The 27,750-nt window shown below is 38.1% G+C and overlaps 2 protein-coding genes across 6 annotated transcripts in view; both read left to right on the plus strand.

Moving 5' to 3' along the window:
- The window catches only part of CCSER1 (coiled-coil serine rich protein 1), an 880,050-nt gene that overhangs the window by 335,866 nt on the left and 516,434 nt on the right, over positions 1-27,750 (plus strand). The gene's annotated exons all lie outside the window — the stretch shown is intronic.
- Positions 723-1,682, plus strand: LOC121493588 (heterogeneous nuclear ribonucleoprotein A1-like). The gene has a single exon (XM_041759587.1). The coding sequence runs from the start codon at positions 723-725 to the stop codon at positions 1,680-1,682; it is 960 nt and encodes a 319-aa protein (XP_041615521.1).

Raw genomic sequence — 27,750 nt, forward strand, 5'->3', positions numbered from 1 at the left:
AAGGAGGAAAGACTATCCATTGGAAGAAAGACAGTCTCTTCAATAAATGGTGCTGGGAAAATTGGACATCCACATGCAGAAGAATGAAGCTGGACCACTCTTGCACCATACACAAAGATAAACTCAAAATGGATGAAAGATCTAAATGTGAGACAAAGTCCATCAAAATCCTAGAGGAGAACACAGGCAACACCCTTTTTGAACTTGGCCACAGTAACTTCTTGCAAGATACATCCAGGAAGGCAAAAGAAACAATAGCAAAAATGAACTATTGGACTTCACCAAGATAGGAAGCTTTTGCACAGCAAAGGGTACAGTCAACAAAACTAAAAGACAACCTACAGAATGGGAGAAGATATTTGTAAATGATGTATCAGTTAAAGGGCTAGTTTCCAAGGTCTATAAAGAACTTCTTAAACTCAACACCAAAGAAACAAACAATCCAATCATGAAATGGGCAAAAGACATGAAGAGAAATCTCACAGAGGAAGACATAGACATGGCCAACATGCACATGAGAAAATGCTCTGCATCACTTGCCATCAGGGAAATACAAATCAAAACCACAATGAGATACCACCTCACACCAGTGAGAATGGGGAAAATTAACAAGGCAGGAAACCACAAATGTTGGAGAGGATGCGGAGAAAAGGGAACCCTCGCTTTCTGCCCCTGGACGCCGCCGAGTAAGCATCGTTAAAGTCTCCCCTCCCACCGCTGTCATGTCTAAGTCAGAGTCTCCCAAAGAGCCCGAGCAGCTGCGGAAGCTCTTCATCGGAGGTTTGAGCTTCGAAACGACCGATGAGAGTCTGAGGAGCCATTTTGAGCAATGGGGGACGCTTACGGACTGTGTGGTAATGAGAGACCCCAACACCAAGCGCTCCAGAGGCTTTGGGTTCGTCACGTCCGCCACCGTGGAGCAGGTGGACGCGGCCGTGAACGCTGGGCCGCACAAGGTGGACGGAAGAGCCTGGAACCAGAGGGCTGTCTCCCGAGAGGATTCTCAAAGACCCGGTGCCCACTTAACTGTGAAAAAGATTTTTGTCGGTGGCATTAAAGAAGACACTGAAGAACATCACCTTAGAGATTATTTTGAACAGTATGGGAAAATTGAAGTGATTGAGATCATGACTGACCCAGGCAGTGGCAAAAAGAGAGGTTTTGCTTTTGTGACCTTTGACGACCACGACTCTGTAGACAAGGTTGTCATTCAAAAATACCATCCTGTGAATGGCCACAACTGTGAAGTAGGGAAAGCCCTATCGAAGCAAGAGATGGTTGGTGCTTCGTCCAGCCAAAGAGGCCGAAGTGGTTCTGGAAACTTTGGTGGTGCTCGTGGAGGTGGTTTTGGTGGGAATGACAACTTTGGTCGTGGAGGGAACTTCAGTGGTCGAGGTGGCTTCGGTGGCAGTCGAGGTGGTGGTGGATACGGTGGCGGTGGGGATGGCTATAACGGATTTGGTAATGACGGAAGCAACTTTGGAGGTGGCGGAAGCTATAACGATTTTGGCAATTACAACAATCAATCCTCAAATTTTGGACCCATGAAAGGAGGAAATTTTGGAGGCAGAAGCTCTGGCCCCTATGGTGGTGGAGGCCAATACTTTGCCAAACCACGAAACCGAGGTGGCTATGGCAGTTCCAGCAGCAGCAGCAGCTATGGCAGTGGCAGAAGGTTTTAATTACTGCCAGGAAACAAAGTTTAGCAGGAGAGGAGAGCCAGAGAAGTGACAGGGAAGCTACAGGTTACAACAGATTTGTGAACTCAGCCAAGCACAGTGGTGGCAGGGCCTAGCTGCTACAAAGAAGACATGTTTTAGACAATACTCATGTGTATGGGCAAAAAACTCGAGGACTGTATTTGTGACTAATTGTATAACAGGTTATTTTAGTTTCTGTTCTGTGGAAAGTGTAAAGCATTCCAACAAAGGGTTTTAATGTAGATTTTTTTTTTTGCACCCATGCTGTTGATTGCTAAATGTAATAGTCTGATCATGACGCTGAATAAATGTGTCTTTTTTTAAAAAAAAAAAAAAAAAAAGGGAACCCTCTTACACTGTTGGTGGGAATGTGAACTGGTGCAGCCACTCTGGAAAACTGTGTGGAGGTTCCTCAAAGAGTTAAAAATAGACCTGCCCTACGACCCAGCAATTGCACTGTTGGGGATTTACCCCAAAGATGCAGATGCAATGAAACACTGGGACCCCTGTACTCCAGTATTTATAGCAGCAATGTCCACAATAGCCAAGCTGTGGAAGGAGCCTCAGTATCCATCGATAGATGAATGGATAAAGAAGATGTGGTTTATGTATACAATGGAATATTACTCAGCCATTAGAAATGACAAATACCCACCATTTGCTTCAACGTGGATGGAACTGGAGGGTATTATGCTGAGTGAAATGAGTCAATCGGAGAAGGACAAACATTATATGTTCGCATTCATTTGGGGAATATGAATAAGGGTGATAGGGAATAGAAGGGAAGGGAGAAGAAATGGGTAGGAAATATCAGAAAGGGAGAGAGAACATAAAGACTCCTAACTCTGGGAAATGAACTAGGGGTGGTGAAAGGGGAGGAGGACGGGGGGGATGTGTGAATGGGTGTAGTGCACTGAAGGGGGCACTTGACGGTTTGAGCACTGGGTGTTATTCTGTATGTTGGCAAATTGAACACCAATAAAAAATAAATTTATTATTTACAAAAAAAGAAAAAAATAAAATCTCCTATATTTTCTCTTTCACATCTCACATTCAATAACTTATGGATTACTTAATTAATGTCTCTATTATATTATTGCCATTTCAGCTGACTAGGAAGGCAAATACATTGAATATTTTAGATTTTTTTATAATGTTAATTGTGATGTTAATGAAGCTATTCAAAGAGTGGCCATTGTATCAAATGGAAGCTACAATGCCCTTCATACCTCACACTGCTATTTTGAGATTTAATTGGTAGATATGAATATATGGCAAGAGAACAAGATAAATGCGGAGGCATAGTGGTTAATTCAAAACTCTTGTTTGCTAATGAGAGAAGCTACAAGGTTAAATTGGTTTCAGAAAAATTAAGGGTAGTGGTTCTTATTGGTTCATGTAATTAAAAAGTATAGAGATAGAAGTTTCCTCGGGCATAGTTGGGTCTGGTACTCAAATGGTATTATAAGGGCTCATTCTTTCCATCTGCGTCTCTTTGCTCTTCTTTCCTCTCTGTAAGTTTTCGTTTTCAAGAAGGGTCCTCTAAAGGTAACATTACTTCTTTCTGCAGCTCCTGGGACAGATTTTTACTTTTTCAGTAAATCTAATGAAGTTAATCAAAATCAAAATAACAAAAAGTGATACCTGATGTCACTGGCTTTGACTAGTGTAGCTCATTTGACATGAAGCAATTGCTGTGTGTCCAGGAGTATTTGATGGTTCGATTGACTAGAACCAGATTATAGGACAAACACTGGGGCAGAATGTGAAGGTGAGAGGGGAAGGGTGATTCTGTACTTAAAATACGGCTGTCGTTGGTAAAAGAAGTCAGGGGTAGATGCTACGAAGTCAAAACAAGAGATGGTTAGCATACATAGTAATATCACCATTAATTTTAAAAGTCAGAATTCTTTATTATATTCAAACCATAGACATTGAAATACGATATTAAAGTACAATTATGCATATCTTTTTCTTCTTGTTTCAAATGTTTTTCACTTAATTTTATTTCATATTTTCTGATTTAGCTATGCTGTTGAGAGGTCCTATAACTTGGTTGTTAGGAATTCAGGCCTTGGGTGGGTTTTGTTTTTGAAACTTTCTTAACCACTCTTTCTTTTCGATGCAGAAGTTACCATATGTACCATATAGTGAAATGCCTGAAACACAATAAAAAGGAAATAATATTTAAAAATTATACTTTTTACAACAAATATATTAGGGAAATATCCATATAACATTTTTATAGATGAAATTACCAAAACTCACAAACCAAATGGTATTGGTTTTGTGTTTTTGGATTTCCCATTAGGAAATAGAATAATCTGCCAATATAATCCTGAGATATTAGAATGTTGTAAGTTGAGATAGTATCTTTAAATACCTGGTATTTTATTTAAATTCAGGATGGAATTGTTTCTCTAAGTAAAATTTCCCCTTTAATTATACAGGCTTCACATGATCAATTCATAAACCAGTGTGTCTTTGAAACATAGGACTTGTTAGAGTCATGTAATTCAGGACTCAGCAATTCTCTTGCTAAGAACTGTAATAAATCATCAGTATATGGGCTTCGGAATACATAAGATTGTACAGGAGACAGAATATATATGACAATATTTTTGAGAATGTTATAATCCAGATGAAGAGGTAAAACACACACCTGAAAAAATAAAACTCAGTATAAAAGCAGCAGATGCTATTTATCAATATAAGATCTGGATTTTGGTTAGACATATGATTATCTAAAGTTAGGTCAGCCTTATTTATATATCTGGCCCCTATGGTGGTAGAGGCCAATACTTTGCCAAACCACGAAACTAAGATGGCTGTGGTGGTTCCAGCAGCAGCAGCAGCCGCTATGGCAATGGCAGAGGGTTTTAATTACTACCAGGAAACAGAGCTTAACAGGAGAGGAGGGCCAGAGAAGTGACAGGGAAGCTACAGGTTACAATAGATTTGTGAACTCAGTCAAGCACAGTGGTGGCAGGGCCCAGCTGCTATAAAGAAATGTTTTATTTTTTATTTTTTAATGAATTTATTTTCTATTGGTGTTCAATTTGTCAACATACAGAATAACACCCATTTTTCATCCTATCAAATGCCCACCTCAGTACCCGCCACCCAGTCACCCCTATCCCCCGCCCACCTCCCCTTCCACCACCCCTAGTTCGTTTCCCAGAGTTAGGAGTCTTTCATGTTCTGTCTCCCGTTCTGATATTTCCCATTTATTTTTCTCCTTTCCCCTATATTCCCTTTCACTATTTTTTATATTCCCCAAATGAATGAGACCATATAATGTTAACTTATTGACTTATTTTCACTCAGCATAATACCCTCTAGTTCCATCCACGTCGAAGCAAATGGTGGGTATTTTTCGTTTCTAATGGCTGAAGTAATATTCCATTGTATACATAAACCACATCTTTAATGAAATGTTTTAGACAATACTCATGGGTATGGGCAAAAAACTCTAGGACTCTATTTGTGACTAATTGTATAACAGGTTATTTTAGTTTCTGTTCTGTGGAAAATGTAAAGCATTCCAAAAAAGGGTTTCAACATAGATTTTTTTTTTTTTTGTTTGTACCCATGGTGTTGACTGCTAAATGTCAAAGTCTGATCATGATGCTGAATAAATGTGTCTTTAAAAAAATTAAAAAAAAAAACCACTCAAGATCCCAGCTTACAAAAACTTATAAAATACAATCTTATGAAACTTATGAAAATATAAATTTATGAAAATAAAGCTAGTATACTGGCCATAATAATGCCATTGTATTGATATATCCCTTTAGAATGTAGGAAACATTTTATGATTGAAATATTTGTATTTTAAAAATTGTCATGTATTCAGTTTTTAGACACGACACCATTCAACAAGGAAAAAAATAAGAATTAGGAATTCCTATTAGGGATAAAGTATAAATTTGTCTGAATAGCAAATAATAGGGAGAAAATAGCTAGTCTTTTAGGAAGAAAAGCTACATACTGAGCTCTGCAGTGGAAAAATATCAGAACTTTTCTCTTGTTGATATATATCAAGTTCATACTATCTTGGAAAATAAAGGCATGGATTTTACTTTATTTTTTAGCCTGATAGGTAGCTAACTACCATGGAAAGAATAACTCCTTGAAAAATAGAAAAATCTATACGATCCAAAAAGGGCCCATACAATTTTCAAATAATTTGATCATAAACATAGAATGTTGAGACCAAAGCTTTGAGTATGAAGCCTTATAAATAAAATGGTAATATTAAAAATATGTCCATATATCTAGCCACTCAGCATGTTACTCAAATTTCTCAAATCACAGTTATGAGAAAATGAGTGCTTCATGAGATGTATATAAAATTCAAACTCTGAAGATATTAAAAGAGTAGTACTTCCTTAATAGGTTATGCATTTTATTTTGTTTTTTTTTCATTAGAAATGTATTTGTTGAAATTCATGTACTTTGTGCATACCATGGCTTGGTATCTGAAGTAAAGGGATTTTATGGCCATTATCAACTTATAAGTAAAGAGGTAAAAGGAAGAGAGATATAATTCTATTTTTTGTTTTATTCCCATGTGATTATTTTATTTTATATAGAGAACTAAACTTACGTATACATGTTGTCATTCATGCAAAGTTTCAAGGCCTCCTTGTAACAATGCTTGTAATAATGTCATTGACCTGAAAAAGGTTCTTTGAGCTACTTCTCAAAGGGCACAGATGCTATCATTTAGTACCAAATGTCTTAATCTTTTAAGAATGGTAAAACCTATTTTATTTTTAGAGAATACTTGACACAAATTAAAGTTCTATTATCTCTTTTTATTTAGTTTTATCTGAATGAATAAATATAAGTATATTAAATTTGGAAAAGTTGAAGTCCTCTCTAATATTACCTATAAAGTTGTTACAGAAGCTGTCTTTCAAAAAAACTCAGAGTGTAGTCAGGGAGACACATGCTATTTGATTAATTACAACAAGAAATGAAAGATTGTGGATGTGACAATGGCTATAGTGTTAGAGGTATGTCATGTAATAAGGGTTTATAGTAAAGGAGCTTCAACTTAGCCAAGAATGTCAGGGAAAACTTCCCTGAGGAGGTGATACAAGGTAAGATCTGAAGGATATTAGTTCATTGACTGAAAAAGCAAAGGGGAACTTTGCCAGCACAAAGAAAAGCTTGTTCAAATGCTCTGTGATGGCTGGGAGCAGGGAAAAATGGATAGAAGCCTGGTGGGAATAAAAGCAAGCCCAAAACATATTTTTTTTAAGCAGAGCGCAGGTGACACATGGGAGCAGTGGTGTGATAGAGCCAGCTTGGGAGAGCGAGTGTCTTACTCTTTCTTTCCTTCTCCAGACTCCGTGATCTCACATTGGAAGGTTGCAATCAGCTGAAGTATTATTTACACCCTAGTAATTGGCAAAGCCTACAGTTCAGGGCTTTTCTCTTCCCCAGACAGCTGGCTAACTATTTACTAGCAGACCACTAATCAAGAACAGGTTGAGTGTCTATTAGTGAGGCCATTTGCGATAGCTGACAGTAGCTTGGACTACAATCCTGGCATTGGATGATGAAATGTGAAAAGAGAACTGAGTCAGTATAAACCCTGGAACCTCAGCAAATTCCATAAAGTTATTAAACTAAAACTTACAGTATACTATCAAGCACTCACAGTAAGGATAAAGAAGAAATACCTATATTGCTAATTGTGCTTATGATAAAGTAATGGAATATTGTGACAATCCTACCATGGTATTTTGAATTCATAATAGTTTAGTCAAGGGGGAGTTTTGATATTCTTTTAAATTCTATTGAGTGTTATTAATAGCACTCCATAAATGAGAAACATGTATATATAAATGTGCTTTGCAAAAATTTTTCTGAATCATTTTCACTGATTCTCACTGAAAATGCACATAAATATAAGTAAATGCTACTTAGGTCCTTATGTAAATATTATGATTCTTTAGTAATAATTTTCCTACCATACTTGGTCTCTATCTTTCATCTACCATCTTGGTTCCTTAAATCTCTCTCATTAAAAAAATCAGAACCTGAGGCATGGAATCACATAGTTTGTGATCTTTTGTGTAAGGCCTCTTATTTAGAATGTTTTTGAGATTCATTCACATCATTGTATGTGCCATGATAACGCCCTTTTATTAGGGAGCTGTGTTGGCATGGGATGGGTGTATCACAGTTTGGATATTCATTTAGCTCTATTCTCTCTCTCTCTCTCTCTCTCTCTCTCTCTCTTCAGATTTATTTATTTATTTATTTTAGAGGGAGGAGGAGAGAGAGGAGCAGAGGGAGAGAGAGACTTAAACAGGCTCCACCTGTTTAAGTACAGAGGTTGGGCAGCCCCGGTGGCTCAGCGGTTTGGCGCTGCCTTCAGCCCGGGGTGTGATCCTGGAGACTGGAGATCGAGTCCCACATCGGGCTCCCTGGATGGAGCCTGCTTCTCCCTCTGCCTGTGTCTCTGCTTCTCTCTCCTCTCTGTGTATTCTCATGAATAAATAAATAAAATCTTAAAAAAAAAAAGTACAGAGGCCACATGGGGCTTGATCTCACCACCCTGAGATCATGACCTGAGCTGAAATCAAGAGTCCGATGCTTAACTGACTGTACCACCCAAGCACTCACAGCTCTGTTCTTTTTAACCACACTTTATAAATTCACTGAATCACAAAACCACAGAACCTCTAAGTGTGTACAGGGGAATAATAATGGCGATCTGTATGCTGCTTCACCCTTATACTACTCATACCCAATGCTTGATTTACTGCCCATGCCGAAGTTTCCCAACCCCTATTTGCACACCTTCAATGACAGGTAGTTCATTCCCTTGGAGGGCAGTTTTTTTCTGTCAGTCACCAGCCTGGACTGGTAGAAAACTCTTCTCCATAAAATCTACCTCTCTGGATCATTCCCACAGAAGTCCTAGTTCTCATCCTGGGACCATTTAGAGTACGTCTCTCTTCTCCCCAACATGGGCCTTATGGATCCAGAAGGCAAAATCTCTACCCAGCAGTGTGGTGATAATGTTTAGCTTATAGGGCTAGTTTAGTTATTTTTGTTGGTGTATAATATTCCATTATAGAAATATATCAAAATGTATCCAGTCTTTTGTTAAAGAATGTATACATGGCTTGCAATGTTTGCTTTATAAATAGTTCTGCTATGAACATTCACCGGCTCTTGGAGTGGGTATGAAGTTAGGATGGCAGAGCTGCAAGGCACATACATCTTACACTTCAACAGACAGTGCTAAATCATCCTTTAAGAGGGTCCTCATTATGTACACTTTTGCCCACACTTAGATAGGCAAAAGTATAATACAAGACTTATGAGTGTGAACCGGCATGTCATGTGGTTTTGATTTACATTGACTTATTTCTTATGATACTGAGCAACTTTGCAAGTGTCTCTTGGGTATTTGTGTCTCCTGCTCCATAAATTGCCTGTCTTTTGTACATTTTTTTTAATTGGGGGATTTGTATTTCTCTTATATTTATTTAGCAAAGTTCTTTGTATAGTGTGATTTCCAAAGTTGAATTGTTTTATGCACTGCAAATTTTTGTTTCAGTTTGTGGGATCTCTTTTAATAAATTGTGACTTTATAAAAAATATTTTATTTATTTATTTATGAGAGACACACAGAGAGAGGCAGAGACACAGGCAGAGGGAGAAGCAGGGTCCCTGCCAGAGCCCGATGTGGGACTTGATCCCAGATCTCAGGATCACACCCTGAGCCAAAGGCAGATGCTCAACCATTGAGCTACCCAGGCATCCCAATTGTGACTTTTAATAAATAACTTTTATTTATTAAAAAAGAACTGAAACTGAGGCTTGATAAATACCAAGATATTACTATGAATATAAAATAGTCCTCTTCCCATGCAGTTTTCAAAAGAAATGGCACCAGTTTTGTGATTTTGGCCAGCTCCAGATGGAAACAGCTGTTAGAAGAGATAAGTGAAAAAAAAAAGTGAAAAAAAAAAAAAAAGAAGAGATAAGTGAAGAGATTTCTGGTGGAGAGACCTGTTGCCTGAATGTGAATCTCCCATAGATTTTAGGGGATTTGGAGTTGGGAGGAGTAACTGTCTAATCACAAGCCTAATGAAGGGTCTCCAGAAGAATTGTTCAGAGTTTCACCTATGTTCCCTACAATTGGGAACACAAAGGCTGATTTATGCCTGAGGAAAATGAAGCAGACCGGAATCTGGGATGTGACCAGAATCTGGAGGGTGAACATAGGCTGTTCCACTGGGAAAGCAACACCTTCCTGAAACCCTACAGTTGGTCAGGGAGCTCGAGTTTTTGTGACTTATCTGGAGGGTCAGGAAATCTAGGAAGTGGAGACAGAGAGCACCCATCCATCCTTGAGAGTGGCCCAGAAGGAGACATCTGAAGAGACCACTTTTTGCCTACTGCTAGGTCCTGAAAACAAGCAAAATCTCCTTAAAACTCTTCTGGCCTACTGACTACCCTTCTCCACCTTTTACTTGGTGACAGGGGCACATAGGCTGTGCAGCTGAGCAAGCTTATGTTTTAGGGCCTTCCCTTGCACTAGGGCTCTTCACAAGGCTCTAGAAGGGATCCTGGGATTTTTTTTTTCCCTTTTTCTTCTTACTTATGTATTACTTTTCAAATAGACTCCTGCAGATTTTGTAAACTCCAGGCCTCACAAAACTTGGATCTGTCCCTTAGTCCTCTTCGATCTAGGCAGTCAAGATACTTGCCTTGGGCTCTGAACTTGCGAGAATTGAGTTAAGTCCTTTCTCTGGCTCTCCTCTTTCTGCAAGGCACACATTCCAAAGAACCAAGAGTTCTCATTCAATAGCACCTGTGCCTCCACTATGCACCATGCTTGGAATTCCTTCTCAAATAGCCCTGAGTTCTCCCTGCCAAGGTATAATACCTATGGCCTGCAAGGCTGCAGAGGAGCAGTTGATCACTGGCAGAAATGGACAGAGCTTCGAGGGGTGACTGGGGCATTCTCTCTCTGGCTGGTGAGACCCTGAATATGCAGGAAGAAGCCCAGGGCGAGGGGCATCCGGATGGCTCAGTGATTGAGCATCTGCCTTTGGCTCAGATCATGATCCCCGGGGTCCTGGGATTGAGTCTCACATCAGGATCCCCACAGGAGGTCTGCTTCTCCTTCTGCCTATGTCTCTGCCCCTCTCTCTCTGTCTCTCATGAATAAAATCTTAAAAAAAAAAAGCCCAGGGTGAGAAGGAAAGGGGGACTGGCTAGGTGTTTGATGAATTAAGTATTATCGATTGATACTACTTGTGAAAGGATCCTTCTGTGTTTCATAGTATCTGTTCACCTTATTGGAAGATGTGGTCACATCAGTAACAGTTTATTAAATAAATTTTTAAAAAAGACTCAGGAAGGTTGTTTTCAGACTCTATGTGTTAGTCAAGAACAGGTGGATTTTAGTACCAAATAAAAAAAAATAAAAATCCCCAGAGAAACCACTCACTTTGATTGAGTATTGTTATTTCAGTTTTTAGCTGTTTATTGCCCCTTAGTGAGTCATAATATCTGGTCTCTTGTGCAATTTGTCAAGTCAAGAAATCGTATTATAATATTTGCATCTGGTTTGACAATCCTTCTTTATACATTGAACACACGATTGCTATTATTCAGATAAATTGGGGCAGCCTGATGAGATGACTGAAGTGTTTCAGTTCACCAGTGCAGGACAGTACCATTGTACTCTTTATAGTGCCTTGTAAATATAATTTATCAGATCACTGAGAAAGACTGTGGGCTCATCACCATTGTTGTGAAAGTAGCTCTTATGCACAGGTAAAAGGCATGGTGCCAATTTCCGACTGTACCTGCTAACATTATCCCATGGAAAAATTCTGTTTTCAGAAAAATGAAATACTTCATTTGAATTTATTCCATAATGTAGATAATAACAAAGATTACTTAACAACCTTTTAAGTAAATGCTAAACTATTCAATATTAATTTACCATTTTTTACCTTCCAGGGGAGATTAGACTGGTGGGAAAATGAAAATCTTTGAAATTTAACACATTTCTACTTAGTAGCCAGATAACACAGTACAACTTACTAATTTTATTGAAGTCAAGTATTCTCACAGGAAACATAAGCACAGTAGCACCTGCTTTGTATGGTTGTTTTCAGTATTCAGTATTCCAGTGTAATAATTGTGGGCACAAGGAAGAAAAACAATAATAAGCACTGAATTTAGTGTATCCTGTATGAAAAAGTTGGCGATGAGAATAGGGCAGGGGGACTATAAAATACATGATGTTGTATGGAACTTATGATTTTAGAGATTTCCTAAAGTTTACCTAATCATAATGTGATTATCAGCTTATTTTTATTTTCATTTTTTTAATGATTTTATTTATTTGTGAGGTACACAGAGAGAGCCAGAGACATAGGTGGAAGGAAAAAGTAGGCTTCCTGTGGGGGCCCAATGTGGGACTCAATCCCAGGACCCTGAGATCACGACCTAAGCCAAAGGCAGACACTCAACCACTGAGCCACCCAGGTGCCCCCCCTTAGCACAAACTTTTATTCGTGGTATTTATATTATTTGTTAAATTTATAAGTACACTGTTTAAAATAATGTATTTGTTAAATCAACAGCACTTGTATAATTCAAATTAAGAGTCATGTACTGTTCTTAGCTTTACAAAGATTAACTCATTTAATTATTCCCTTATGTGATATTATGTCTATGTTACAACTGAGGAAATGAAGGCACAGAAAGATTAATAAGTAACATATCCTAAAATCCTTTAAAAAAGAAAGGTATAATTTCCTTTCAAGTGCTTTCATTACTAATGTTGAACCTGACACAATAAGCGGTCATTCCTCTTTTTTTCCCCATACTCAATTCTTTGTATAGACTATTACAACCTAAAAAAAGGAAAAAAAGAAAGGATGTCACTATAAAGCAATAATGCAAAAGATGATTAGCATTTGCAAATCTACAGAATAAGCAGAAGAACTCAAGTAATAAAACTTTTCACTGCTGATTATCACAGTCAGTTCCTCTTCCTTCGTGCATGTATTTCTCCACAAATGAACCAAAAAGAAAGGAAAACTGTTCTTTAATGCTTCTGCCCTACTTAGTGTCATTAATTTTATTGGCTATTGGTTAACACTTTTTTTGTTAGCTGCTGCTTTATTTTAACATTTCTTTGGGAAATGCCTTTTTAAAGTTCATATCAATCAGGTTAAATTACATGTTTTGTCAAAGAATGAAGAGTAACATGGATTTAGAAAGATAGTTTAAGGCGGAGAAACAAACAAAAAAACAAGGCGTTTTTCCCAACCAGTGTATCCGTTTAAAATATCACATGCTTTAAGAAATCTCATAATATAGCATATCAAAATATTATTAAAGGAATTTACATACTTCGATACTCTTAAATATTTAGTTATTGAGTGATTTTTACTTTTTTTTTTTTTTTATAGATGTTGGCTTAGTATTTTCTTTGTAATTTGGACCAGAAGTAAAGTCATGTTAATGATTCTGCTTGGATCTAAAAGGCATAATAAAGACCCTATAAGGAATATATATAAAGATAGATTATGATATAAGGATAGGTTCTATAACAGTCCATGAATGTTGCAGACTTATTATCACTGAAATTTTTCTATAACTAACTGGTAAGAATGATGCAGTAGATTTAGACGTTATAATGTAATGGGACCCAGTGATATTTAAAATTTCTTCCAGTCTAGAGAATCTCTTTCAAACAAGATCAACTGCATTTTGCTATTATTATTAATTATTAAAGTCAAAGTATTTTAAAGGTCTTTGATTTTAAAATGTTATGTTTAGCTTAAAAGAATTAAGACATGACATAACTTAGTCAATTACAGGATTGTGATTTTTTTTTTAAACAAAACTAAGGTGTAAGAGATTTTTAAAGGGTGCTGTGTTTATACATTAGCTCTTTTTATTTATATTTGCATGTGTTTCTTTAGTCTGTGGCAGTTATAATTTCACTGTAGGGCTGTTTGCTTTGTTTGTCCCTACTTTAGTTGAAGGAGTTTTTGCATTTCATTCGTGTTTTTTGTTTTGTTTTGTTTTGTTTTTAAGATTTTATTTATTTATTTATTCATGAGAGACACAGAGAGAGAGAGAGAGAGAGCTGCAGAGAGATAGGTAGAGGGAGAATCGGGTTCCTCACAGGGAGCCTGATGCATGGGATTCCATCCCTGGACTGGGATCATGCCCTGAGCTGAAGGCAGAAGCTTTAACCACTGAGGCACCCAGGCATCTCCATTTGGTTTTGTTTTTAATTTGTTCTGAGATGTTTGAAAATTCATGTTGTACGTTTGGGATTTCTGCACAATTAGGATTGTGGCAAATTTTTAGATACATGCCCTGAAAAATGCCAAGTTGTACTTTTTGGTAGTAGTAGTTCATTACACTTTATCGAAATGAATGTAGTTGTAATCCCTTTTTATGTGGGTTCTTAGAAAAATTCTAAAGTGTCAAGGATTTGATATCTTAAAGTTTAAACAAACAGCCACACAATAGAATAGAAAGAAAATAAGCTAAAATATACAAAGTGGGATTATGACCCTAGGTCTTTCATAACCTAAATGTCTTATCTTAAGTAAATAATGTGATTTCTGTATTCCTATCTCTTTTTTGAAAATGATGCATTTAAACTAAATATTTTATAAAGTCCCATAATCTTTTTTTTGACATTCTAGGTTACCATTTTAACATTTCTTTGTGCTATGTAATTTCAAAAATTTGATAAAATAAGCAATAAGAACTAAATATTAGTGAATTTATAATTCTATATTTAAACATTTTTGTCATTTGGAAACTAGTCTATTATGTTAACCTCAAGCTGTAAACTCTGGTGTTTTCTACCTTAAAACCTGTAACTTTCCAGATGTAATGTAAACATCTTTCCTGTTTTAGTAAAGCATCAATGTGTATTCTAATATTCTTGTTTTATCCCATCATAAGCTGATTGAATAATGTCAAGGAGTAAGTTAAGTGTGTAAGTGCCAAAAGTCAATATTAGACTAATGAAATTCACAATGATATGTTTATACACTTTTTATCCTAAGTGTATTATTTCTGTGTCATTATGAATAACTACGAAAATAATCACATGCTTTGATCATTCACTCAGAACAGCGTAATAGGAAAGCTAGAGAAAAGATCTCTTTTTTCTTCCTATATATTTCCATTTGAAATTCACATATTTCAAGAGAAATATACTTGTCAGTTAAAACAAAAAACCTGAACATTACTGCATTAAATTGAAGTGAGCACACATGCTTTATCATTTAATTGAAATAAGAAATTAGAAAGCATTTTTTAAACTGAATGAAAGTTTACTTTCAGAACATTGATAATATGAAAAAATATAATGGTAAGCAGCTGGCTGTTAAAGAGAGCAATCTTATGATTTAAATTTAATGTACTTTCCATATCTTTCACATCAGTAATTACTGGGCAGTTTATTTATTTTTTTTAATATATAGAGTTCACCCCATATATTAGAGGTGGCTACCATTTAAATTTGAAACTAAATACTTGGTTCAGTTTCATGGTTATAAGATGAATAGGCCACAAAGAAATATTTTACTCCTTATTTCAGGAAGAAAAAATAACAACATAGACTGACATGCTAAATAGTATTATCCTAATTATTCACATTTTCTACTATACCAATAGGTAACCTGGAGGGGAAAGTAAATTATTAGAGGCTACATAGAGCCCAGAAAGATATGGGAAATGATTTTATTTCACCCATCACTTGGATGGGGAATATTATAACAGAATATTATAACATCTATTATAGATTTTATCTTCTTAACAAGGCTAACATGTCAAGCCTAATGTTGCCTTTGACAACCCACAGGCCTTGGAAAATAACCTGTAACTACTTTTTGGGGTACCATACAAACTGAACTGAGACAAAATGGAAGTTAAAAAAGCAAGCTAAATTAATGCCAGGGGATATTGAACACACTGCTCTCTTAACCATTTGTTTTCAGACATTTTCTTGGGTTGCAGGACCAATTCACTAAAGTTTGTTTGTACCAGTCAAGACAAAGTTTGGTGCTAGTTCTACTGATCCCCCATTCCACTATTTATACAGTAGATGATCTCTGATGCCAGAAATAACTTATGTTTCAAGAGGGCAGAGGCGCTTAATGTATGATATATATATATATATATGTATATATATCTTTCAGATATATATATATATTTCAGAAAGATATATATATATCTTTCACATTATAAATGAGAGTTACTTGACTTAAAAGATCTTAAAGACAAAAACAAAAAAAATTGCAGTCTCATAGACATTTGTAATATAAGTTTCTTCAGGGGATTTATTTCGTATTTTCCTCCTGTGTGTATTTTATGTCCGTGATCATTTTGTGCTCCTAGGAAGAATGCTGTTGTCAAAATAGCTGTTGTGTATATTTTGTAAATTTAATATTAATTTGGCTCAAAAGTAACTAATTGTTTCAATTTCAAGGTTCAGAGATATTACTGAGCTTGTTAAATGTGTAGATGTTAAGCATTGATCATTCTTCCTGTCCCCAAATAAAAATATCAATATCACTAAAAATTTCAATTAAAATTTCATGCTAAAGTCCCATAATTCTATATCAATAATGATAAATTATAAAAATATTTCAGAATAATTTTACATTAATATGCAAATATTTATAAAAATAAATTTATAAATGTTATTGTGTTTTATGTTACAAATAAATATTCCTATTTATGTGCAGCACTGTTACCTTAGAGTAATAGCATGATTTTTCAAAATCAATATCAAGACCACCCCATGAAATAGATAAGTTAATCTGAAAACACAAATTTATTAAGTGAAAATATTACTTCTGTGCCATTAAATTGAAAGAATGGTAACAAATGTACACTAATTGTTCATGTGAAACTAAATAACCATTCCTATGTTTTATAGATAAAAAATTTGTGGAATAGGTTAGGGTTTTGCTGTCTTTAAAAGAAAAGCTCATGAGAGCCATAAGGAAAAGTGGATCTGTTCTGTATGTTCTGTTTTCATGAGAGTCATAAGGAAAAGTGGATCTGTTCTGTATGTTCTGTTTTCTGCCCTGCTCATAACCTTACTTTATAGGGAGGCATGTTGATGAGCTGTGAAACTGCCCCACTTCATGCCAAAATCCATCAATGTTTTATTATGTGTGTGCAATGATATCTGAAACTCTTTTTAGTAAGTATGGGAAAGTAATGCAGCTGGTGTAGAAAACAGTATGTTTTCCTTCAAAAAATTAAACGTAGAATAAACCATATGATCTGACAATTCCACTTCTGTGTGTACACCCAAAATAATAGGAAAAAAAAGGAATTCTAATAAGTATTTGTATGCTGTGTTCATAGCAACAGTGCTCACAACAGCCGATAGGTTGAAGCAACCCAGATGTATACTGATAGATGAATGGATAAACAAAATGTGGTATATACTTACAATGGAATATTATTTATCCTTAAAAAGGAAGCAGATGCTGACACATAATATGGGTGAACCTTGAAGACATTATGTTAAATGACATAAGCCAGTCACCAAAGGACAAATGCTATAAGCTTTTACTTGCATGAGATGCTTTGAGTAGTCAAAATCACTGAGACAGAGAGTGGAAAGATGGGTTCCAGGGACTAAGGAAGACAGAACGGGGAATTACTGTTTTATGGGTATGCCACTTCAGCTTGGATGATGAGAAAGTTCTGGAGATGGAAAGTGTGAGTCCAGTCAACATGGAGACAAAATTTTAAAGGAAATAGCAAGAAAAGATTTAAGTGGCTGTAAACTGAAACAACAAGAAAATAATGCGTTTACCTTATATTTTACAACATTTAGGTTATAATTACAACTTTGGAGAAGGTAATGTCTTTTGAACAAAATAGAATGTTTCCCCCCCATGCTGTGACATCACTCACTTCAATTGTAAAAAAAATATGTTTTAAAGTCTCATTTTCATGAGAATACACCAGGATTTTATTGACCTTCCCAAAGCCTGTTAAAATTCTCAATTAATGCAAAAATCATCATTTAAGTACATTGTATTGAGAATGGGGTTAGGAATGGAAGAGAGTATTGAGAAAGGTTTAATTTTATAAGTAGTTCATTTGTGAATATTTTGTTGTATAGCAGATTTTACTTCACTATACAGAATCATAAATATGAAGACTTGGACAATAAATACTAGGATAATGAGAATGCCTTGTACTTTATGGATTCTGGGATTAATAATTAATGATGTGGAGAGATAATTTTCCAAATCTATGATTAAGTTTTCTCTGATAACTAAAACCATTTTTCAACTTTTATTTCTTTCAAAGAACGTACTTTCTTGATTCATGTTTCAGTATATCATACAGAGTCATTAACACCAGCATACTGAGGAAAAATGGAGAGAAAATATTTCCACATGGAGAAATGGAATATGATCTCAAGTGTTAAAAATGAATTTCGGGATCTTATATTTCAATCTTATAAGCGAAAATCCTCTTATTTTGACCTGCAAGGTAGAGAGAACTGGTATGCTATTTTAAGATTTGTACTTTTTAAGAATTATTTAGGAAATACACAGGGCAGTGGTAAATAGCTCTTAGGGGTCAACATCCTTGTAATATCGATTGAGATTTCGCTAATCTTGGGGAAAGTGAGAAATTGTTGTGAATTTGGACTTTACTTCTAAATTCTTATTTTGTGTCTTAAAAGTTAGGTGACCTGGAGCAAGATAGATACCTCTCTGAATCTTACCTGCTTTTCTCAAATAACAATTAAAATAAAATTCTGGCATTTAATCAACTCCTCCCTATTCCTGAACCATTCTTGTTATAGACAAGAAATGGGTCTTCTGGGTTAGATAGTTACATATTTAAAATAATATTATTTTCCAGCTCCTAGTACAGTGTTGTTGCTGCCTGTATACCTTACCTTGATTTCTGGCCCTGGTTCTCCTTGTCTGGGTACCTGATTTCTGTAGATTATCTTTGTTCTCATTTGTCACTTTTTTCAACTGCCACCATAATTTCTAGTTCCTGATATTAATCTGGTTTCAACATTACTCTGCCTACAGATTTTCTAAAATTTTAAATGACTTGGTTCTTGGTCCAATTGTAATCTGAAGTAACTATTTATAGGAACACTAATGTAGTATACCAGCCCCACTCAATTTTAGATAATTGGATTCTACATTGGAAAAGTCAGTTACAGTTTTGACACCTTGTCACCTCTTGTTGAAATGGTTAATACCCAGGAATCTAACCAAAGGTTGTATAATTAAATAACAGTGCTTTAAAAATTATAAGGAATAATTCAAAGGCTTTATGAATTTGACTTAGACTGACAACACCACTGTTAACGCCAGCTTGATTCTGATCTCCTAAATTGGTTAGCTCATTAAGGCTTGCTACTTTTGCCTACTTACTCTAGAAATGGATATATATCAATCTACTAGGTAACTGCAGCTCAGCTGCATTGACACTTACCTTACTTCATTCTTATGGGCAGCGGAGGGCCTGAAATAGCAGATGACAATATTATTTCATGCCAGCAAAATATATAAATCATCTCCCCAAATAAATAATACTCTACTGTAGAATTTATTATATTTGAGCCAAAGGATGCCCAACAATTTTTATATGGGTACTTTAAAAAGTAAACAGAAATAGCATGTAATAATAATAATAATAACACAAATGAACAACAATTTATAACTTATGCCATATTATCATTTATTTTTAATGATAGCACTAATTAAAAGGGAGAGATCATCATTTTACAGATAGAGAGGTTGAGGATCCCAGACATGGTACTTCAAGGCTCACAGTTACTCAGTTTGTGGTTCTAGGTTATAAGTAGATATTTCTATAGTTATCAGGTCCCTGCAGTGGAATAGTGGGGAGAGGGGAAAATTCAAACCATTTTTTCTTTGACTACTGCAAGACAGTCTGACATTAAAATTAATTAAGATTTATGTTTTTATTTTCCTCAGGAAAAGAGTTCATTCAAGTAACATATTTTGTAAAAATGTCTTAATGTTGTTATCTGCTCAGAGTTTAAGAATAAACAGAAACCTCTCAAAGATTAAGTGGGATCTATTTCATGATGTAACTTTAGCAATATTGCTGGAACATAATTTAGATAACATCGATCCAGAGTGACTCAATGAAAGCATGATATATTCCACTTGAAGACACAACAATTAAAACAGCTTTATAAGAATGATCACAGTTTCTATGGTGATGGTTATAGGGCTATTGAGGGACAGTTTGAAAAGAATTAAAGAATCAATATGTTCTGTTCAGAAACGAACTTCTGACAGATTTATTAAAAAGTAGAAAATAGAAAATTTGGGACGTCTGGGTGGCTTAGTGGTTGAGCGCCTGCCTTTGGCTCAGGTGATCCTGGAGTCCCGGGATTGAGTCCCACATCGGGCTTCCTGCATTGAGCCTGCTTCTCCTCTCTGCCTGTGTCTCTGCCTCTCTCTTTCTGTTTCTCTCATGAATAACTAAATAAAATCTTTTTTTTTTTTTAAACAGAAAGTAGAAAATTCATTCTTAAATTATTTCATTCAATAATATTTGTATGGATGAGTTTGTAATACATTTAAGTCAAATGTGTACATATGGAGGACTGACCCACAGATTAAAATAGAATTGAAAGCAATAAATTTATCAATGTGTTTCCTATATTTTTCTATTTATAAGAGGCAAGTAGATTCTATTTCTTGTAACTGATTTATACTCATAAACTGAGGTGTGACTAATTTCCATTCTTCCAAATTCTTATGAGATCCTCTGGTTAACTTTTGATTTGAATGTATTGGTCATTTAATCAAACATTACTAAGTTTAATCAACCATGATTAATTCAACCAATTTTTTTCCTTGAAATAAATTGAAATTACAGAAATCTTGAAGAAAGTAAAAGTAATCAAATACACAGAATGGGAGGGGGAGGGGCAAGATGGCGGAGGAGTAGGGTCCCCAAGTCACCTGTCCCCAACAAATTACCTAGAAAACCATCCAATCATCCTGAAAACCTACGAATTCGGCCTGAGATTTAAAGAGAGACCAGCTGGAACGCCACAGTGAGAAGAGTTCGCGCTTCTATCAAGGTAGGAAGACGGGGAAAAAGAAATAAAGACACAAAAGGCCTCCAAGGGGGAGGGGCCCCGCGAGGAGCCGGGCTGAGGCCGGGGCGAGTGTCCCCAGGACAGGAGAGCCCCGTCCCGGAGGAGCAGGAGCTGCACCGACCTTCCCCGCGGAAAGGGGCTCCCGGGGAATTGGAGCAGGATCCCCAGAAAGGCGGGGACGCCCTCGGGCTCCCTGGGACAGTAACAGAGGAACTGCGCCCCGGAGAGTGCCCCGAGCTCCCTAAGGGCTGCAGCGCTCGGCGGGACCCGGAGCAGCTCGGAGGGGCTCGGGCGGCGGCTCCGCGGAGGGGGCTGCGGGGCTCCGGGAACAGCTCAGCGGCGGCGGCTCGGGTGGAGGAAGAAGCTCCGCGCGGAGGGGGCTGCGCGGCTCCGGGAACAGCTCGGAGGGGCTCGGGCGGCGGCTCCGCGGAGGGGGCTGCGGGGCTCCGGGAACAGCTCAGCGGCGGCGGCTCGGGCGGAGGAAGAAGCTCTGCGGAAGGGGCGGCGCGGCTCCGGGAACAGCTCGGAGGGGCTCGGGCGGCGGCTCCGCGGAGGGGGCTGCGCGGCTCCGGGAACAGCTCAGCGGCGGCGGCTCGGGCGGAGGAAGAAGCTCCGCGCAGAGGGGGCTGCGCGGCTCCGGGAACAGCTCGGAGGGGCTCGGGCGGCGGCTCCGCGGAGGGGGCTGCGCGGCTCCGGGAACAGCTCAGCGGCGGCGGCTCGGGCAGAGGAAGAAGCTCCGCGCGGAGGGGGCTGCGCGGCTCCGGGAACAGCTCGGAGAGGCTCGGGCGGCGGCTCCGCGGAGGGGGCTGCACCGCCGGGAGCGCGAATCCAACAGCGCAGGCCCCGGAGCACAGGGCGCCGGGACACAGCCCAGGATCCGGCCTCCCCCGGGACAGGCAGAGGCCGGGAGGGCCCAGGACAGCAAGGACGCTCCTGCCTGGAACTGAGCAGATCAGCGGCCCCGCCCCGGAGCCCCCAGGCCCTGCAGAAGGAGAGCCCCGGAGCTACTGCGGGGGCTGGATCCAGGGTCCCAGAGCTGCCCCCGCCACTGTGGCTTCCTCCCGGGGCCTCATGGGGTGAACAACCCCCACCGAGCCCTGCACCAGGCAGGGGCAGAGCAGCTCCCCCAAGTGCTAACACCTGAGAATCAGCACAGCAGGCCCCTCCCCCAGAAGACCAGCGAGACGGACCAGTTCCAAGGGAAATCAAGGGACTTAAACTACACAGAATCGGAAGATACTCCCCCGTGGGGTTTTTTTTTGTTTTTTGTTTTTTTGTTTTGTTTTTTTTTTTTTTTTTTTGTTTGTTTTGTTTTGTGCTTTTTTTTTTTCTATCTTCTTGATTTCTGATTGCTTCCCCCACCCCCCCTTTTTTCTTTTTTCTCCTTTCTTTCTTTTTCTTTCTTTTTCTTCTCTTTTTCCCCTATTTTTTTCTTCTTTCTCTTTTTTCTTTTTCTCTTTTCTTTCCTTCTCTCTCTTTTTCTCCTTTTCCCAATACAACTTCTTTTTGGCCACTCTGCACTGAGCAAAATGACTAGAAGGAAAACCCCTCAAAAAAAAGAATCAGAAACAGCCCACTCTCCCACAGAGTTACAAAATATGGATTACAATTCAATGTCAGAAAGCCAATTCAGAAGCACTATTTTACAGCTACTGGTGGCTCTAGAAAAAACCATAAAGGACTCAAGAGACTTCATGACTGCAGAATTTAGATCCAATCAGGCAGAAATTAAAAATCAATTAAATGAGATGCAATCCAAGCTAGAAGTCCTAACGACGAGGCTTGACGAGGTGGAAGAACGAGTGAGTGACATAGAAGACAAGTTGATGGCAAAGAGGGAAACTGAGGAAAAAAGAGACAGGCAATTAAAAGACCATGAGGATAGATTAAGGGAAATAAATGATAGCCTGAGGAAGAAAAACCTACGTTTAATTGGGGTTCCCGAGGGCGCGGAAAGGGCCAGAGGGCCAGAATATGTATTTGAACAAATCCTAGCTGAAAACTTTCCGAATCTGGGAAGGGAAACAGGCATTCAGATCCAGGAAATAGAGAGATCCCCCCCTAAAATCAACAAAAACCGTTCAACACCTCGACATTTAATAGTGAAGCTTGCAAATTCCAAAGATAAGGAGAAGATCCTTAAAGCAGCAAGAGAAAAAAAGTCCCTGACTTTTATGGGGAGGAATATTAGGGTAACAGCAGACCTCTCCACAGAGACCTGGCAGGCCAGAAAGGGCTGGCAGGATATATTCAGGGTCCTAAATGAAAAGAGCATGCAACCAAGAATACTTTACCCCGCAAGGCTTTCATTCAAAATGGAAGGAGAGATAAAGAGCTTCCAAGACAGGCAGGAACTGAAAGAATATGTAACCTCCAAACCAGCTCTGCAAGAAATTTTAAGGGGGACTCTTAAAATTCCCCTTTAAGAAGAAGTTCAGTGGAACAATCCACAAAAACAAGGACTGAATAGATATGATGACACTAAACTCATATCTATCAATAGTAACTCTGAATGTGAACGGGCTTAATGACCCCATCAAAAGGCGCAGGGTTTCAGACTGGATAAAAAAGCAGGACCCATCTATTTGCTGTCTACAAGAGACTCATTTTAGACAGAAGGACACCTACAACCTGAAAATAAAAGGTTGGAGAACCATTTACCATTCAAATGGTCCTCAAAAGAAAGCAGGGGTTGCCATCCTTATATCAGATAAATTAAAATTTACCCCAAAGACTATAGTGAGAGATGAAGAGGGACACTATCTCATACTCAAAGGATCTATCCAACAAGAGGACTTAACACTCCTCAATATATATGCCCCGAATGTGGGAGCTGCCAAATATTTAAACCAATTAATAACCAAACTCAAGAAATACCTTGATAATAATACACTTATACTTGGTGACTTCAATCTAGCTCTTTCTACCCTGGATAGGTCTTCTAAGCACAACATCTCCAAAGAAACGAGAGCTTTAAATGATACACTGGACCAGATGGATTTCACAGATATCTACAGAACTTTACATCCAAACTCAACTGAATACACATTCTTCTCAAGTGCACATGGAACTTTCTCCAGAATAGACCACATACTGGGTCACAAATCGGGTCTGAACCGATACCAAAAGATCGGGATAGTCCCCTGTATATTCTCAGACCATAATGCCTTGAAATTAGAACTTAATCACAACAAGAAATATGGAAGGACCATAAACACGTGGAGGTTAAGGACCATCCTGCTAAAAGATGAAAAGGTCAACCAGGAAATTAAGGAAGAATTAAAAAGATTCATGGAAACTAATGAAAATGAAGATACAACCGTTCAAAATCTTTGGGATGCAGCAAAAGCAGTCCTGAGGGGGAAATACATCGCAATACAAGCATCCATTCAAAAACTGGAAAGATCTCAAATTCAAAAGCTCACATTACACATAAAGGAACTAGAGAAAAAGCAACAAATAGACCCCACCCCCAGCAGAAGAAGAGAGTTAATTAAAATTCGAGCAGAACTCAATGATATCGAGACCAAAAGAACTGTGGAACAGATCAACAGAACCAGGAGTTGGTTCTTTGAAAGAATTAATAAGATAGATAAACCATTAGCCAACCTTATTAAAAAGAAGAGAGAGAAGACTCAAATTAATAAAATCATGAATGAGAAAGGGGACATCACTACCAACACCAAGGAAATACAAACGATTTTAAAAACATATTATGAACAGCTGTACGCCAATAAATTAGGAAATCTAGAAGAAATGGACGCATTCCTGGAAAGCCACAAACTACCAAAACTGGAGCAGGAAGAAATAGAAAACCTGAACAGGCCAATAACCAGGGAGGAAATTGAAGCAGTCATCAAAAACCTCCCAAGACACAAGAGTCCAGGGCCAGATGGCTTCCCAGGGGAATTCTATCAAACGTTTAAAGAAGAAATCATACCTATTCTACTAAAGCTGTTTGGAAAGATAGAAAGAGATGGAGTACTTCCAAATTCGTTCTATGAGGCCAGCATCACCTTAATTCCGAAACCAGACAAAGACCCCACCAAAAAGGAGAATTACAGACCAATATCCCTGATGAACATGGATGCAAAAATTCTCAACAAGATACTAGCCAATAGGATCCAACAACACATTAAGAAAATTATTCACCATGACCAAGTAGGATTTATCCCTGGGACACAAGGCTGGTTCAACACTCGTAAAACCATCAATGTGATTCATCATATCAGCAAGAGAAAAACCAAGAACCATATGATACTCTCATTAGATGCAGAGAAAGCATTTGACAAAATACAGCATCCATTCCTGATCAAAACCCTTCAGAGTGTTGGGATAGAGGGAACTTTCCTCGACATCTTAAAAGCCATCTACGAAAAGCCCACAGCAAATATCATTCTCAATGGGGAAGCACTGGGAGCCTTTCCCCTAAGATCAGGAACAAGACAGGGATGTCCACTCTCACCACTGCTGTTCAACATAGTTCTGGAAGTCCTCGCCTCAGCAATCAGACAACAAAAAGACATTAAAGGCATTCAAATTGGCAAAGAAGAAGTCAAACTCTCCCTCTTCGCCGATGACATGATACTCTACATAGAAAACCCAAAAGCCTCCACCCCCAGATTGCTAGAACTCATACAGCAATTTGGTAGCGTGGCAGGATACAAAATCAATGCCCAGAAATCAATGGCATTTCTATACACTAACAATGAGACTGAAGAAAGAGAAATTAAGGAGTCAATCCCATTTACAATTGCACCCAAAAGCATAAGATACCTAGGAATAAACCTAACCAAAGAGGTAAAAGATCTATACCCTAAAAACTATAGAACACGTCTGAAAGAAATTGAGGAAGACACAAAGAGATGGAAAAATATTCCATGCTCATGGATTGGCAGAATTAATATTGTAAAAATGTCAATGTTACCCAGGGCAATTTATACGTTTAATGCAATCCCTATCAAAATACCATGGACTTTCTTCAGAGAGTTAGAACAAATTATTTTAAGATTTGTGTGGAATCAGAAAAGACCCCGAATAGCCAGGGGAATTTTAAAAAAGAAAACCTTAGCTGGGGGCATCACAATGCCAGATTTCAGGTTGTATTACAAAGCTGTGGTCATCAAGACAGTGTGGTACTGGCACAAAAACAGACACATAGATCAATGGAACAGAATAGAGAACCCAGAAGTGGACCCTGAAATGTACGGCCATCTAATATTCGATAAAGGAGGAAAGACTATCCATTGGAAGAAAGACAGTCTCTTCAATAAATGGTGCTGGGAAAATTGGACATCCACATGCAGAAGAATGAAACTCGACCACTCTCTTTCACCATACACAAAGATAAACTCAAAATGGATCAGAGATCTAAATGTGAGACAAGATTCCATCAAAATCCTAGAGGAGAACACAGGCAACACACTTTTTGAACTTGGCCACAGTAACTTCTTGCAAGATACATCCACGAAGGCAAAAGAAACAAAAGCAAAAATGAACTATTGGGACTTCATCAAGATAAGAAGCTTTTGCACAGCAAAGGATACAGTCAACAAAACTAAAAGACAACCTACAGAATGGGAGAAGATATTTGCAAATGACATATCAGATAAAGGGCTAGTTTCCAAAATCTACAAAGAACTTATTAAACTCAACACCAAAGAAACAAACAATCCAATCATGAAATGGGCCAAAGACATGAAGAGAAATCTCAGAGGAAGACATGGACATGGCCAACATGCACATGAGAAAATGCTCTGCATCACTTGCCATCAGGGAAATACAAATCAAAACCACAATGAGATACCACCTCACACCAGTGAGAATGGGGAAAATTAACAAGGCAGGAAACAACAAATGTTGGAGAGGATGCGGAGAAAAGGGAACCCTCTTACACTGTTGGTGGGAATGTGAACTGGTGCAGCCACTCTGGAAAACTGTGTGGAGGTTCCTCAAAGAGTTAAAAATAGACCTGCCCTACGACCCAGCAATTGCACTGTTGGGGATTTACCCCAAAGATTCAGATGCAATGAAACGTCGGGACACCTGCACCCCGATGTTTCTATCAGCAATGGCCACAATAGCCAAACTGTGGAAGGAGCCTCGGTGTCCATCGAAAGATGAATGGATAAAGAAGATGTGGTTTATGTATACAATGGAATATTACTCAGCAATTAGAAACGACAAATACCCACTATTTGCTTCAACGTGGATGGAACTGGAGGGTATTATGCTGAGTGAAATAAGTCAATCGGAGAAGGACAAACAGTGTATGTTCTCATTCATTTGGGGAATATGAATAATAGTGAAAGGGAATATAAAGGAAGGGAAAAGAAATGTTGGGAAATATCAGGAAGGGAGACAGAACATAAAGACTCCTAACTCGGGGAAACGAACTAGGGGTGGTGGAAGGGGAGGAGGGCGGGTGTTGGAGGGGAATGGGTGACGGGCACTGAGGTGGACACTTGACGGGATGAGCACTGGGTGTTTTTCTGTATGTTGGTAAATTAAACACCAATAAAAGTTAATTAAAAAAAAAATAATAAAAAAAAAATAAAAGTAAAAAAAAAATACACAGAATGGGAGAAAGAACAAGATGAATCTTTTATTATAATTTCTAATGCAAAAATATTAAATGCTATAAATAAAAGTAATTTTGTAGTTATTTTTTAATAACTGAAAAATGTTCAACAATGCCAGCAGTCCTCATTTTGTGTGGTACCGTGTTACCTGAAACCTGTGCATATTGGAACCATGCCCTTGCTTTGAGCAAACTTCAGTTACCACAGAACCATGCAGAAGTAAGGCCATGGTTCTGATATGTAAGAATTTCAATTAACATGGTGCCATGCAAAGACAGGACTGTTTTTATTTAACTGT

This window comes from Vulpes lagopus, chromosome 6 (assembly GCF_018345385.1).
Source record: "Vulpes lagopus strain Blue_001 chromosome 6, ASM1834538v1, whole genome shotgun sequence".
Lineage (NCBI taxonomy): Eukaryota > Metazoa > Chordata > Mammalia > Carnivora > Canidae > Vulpes > Vulpes lagopus.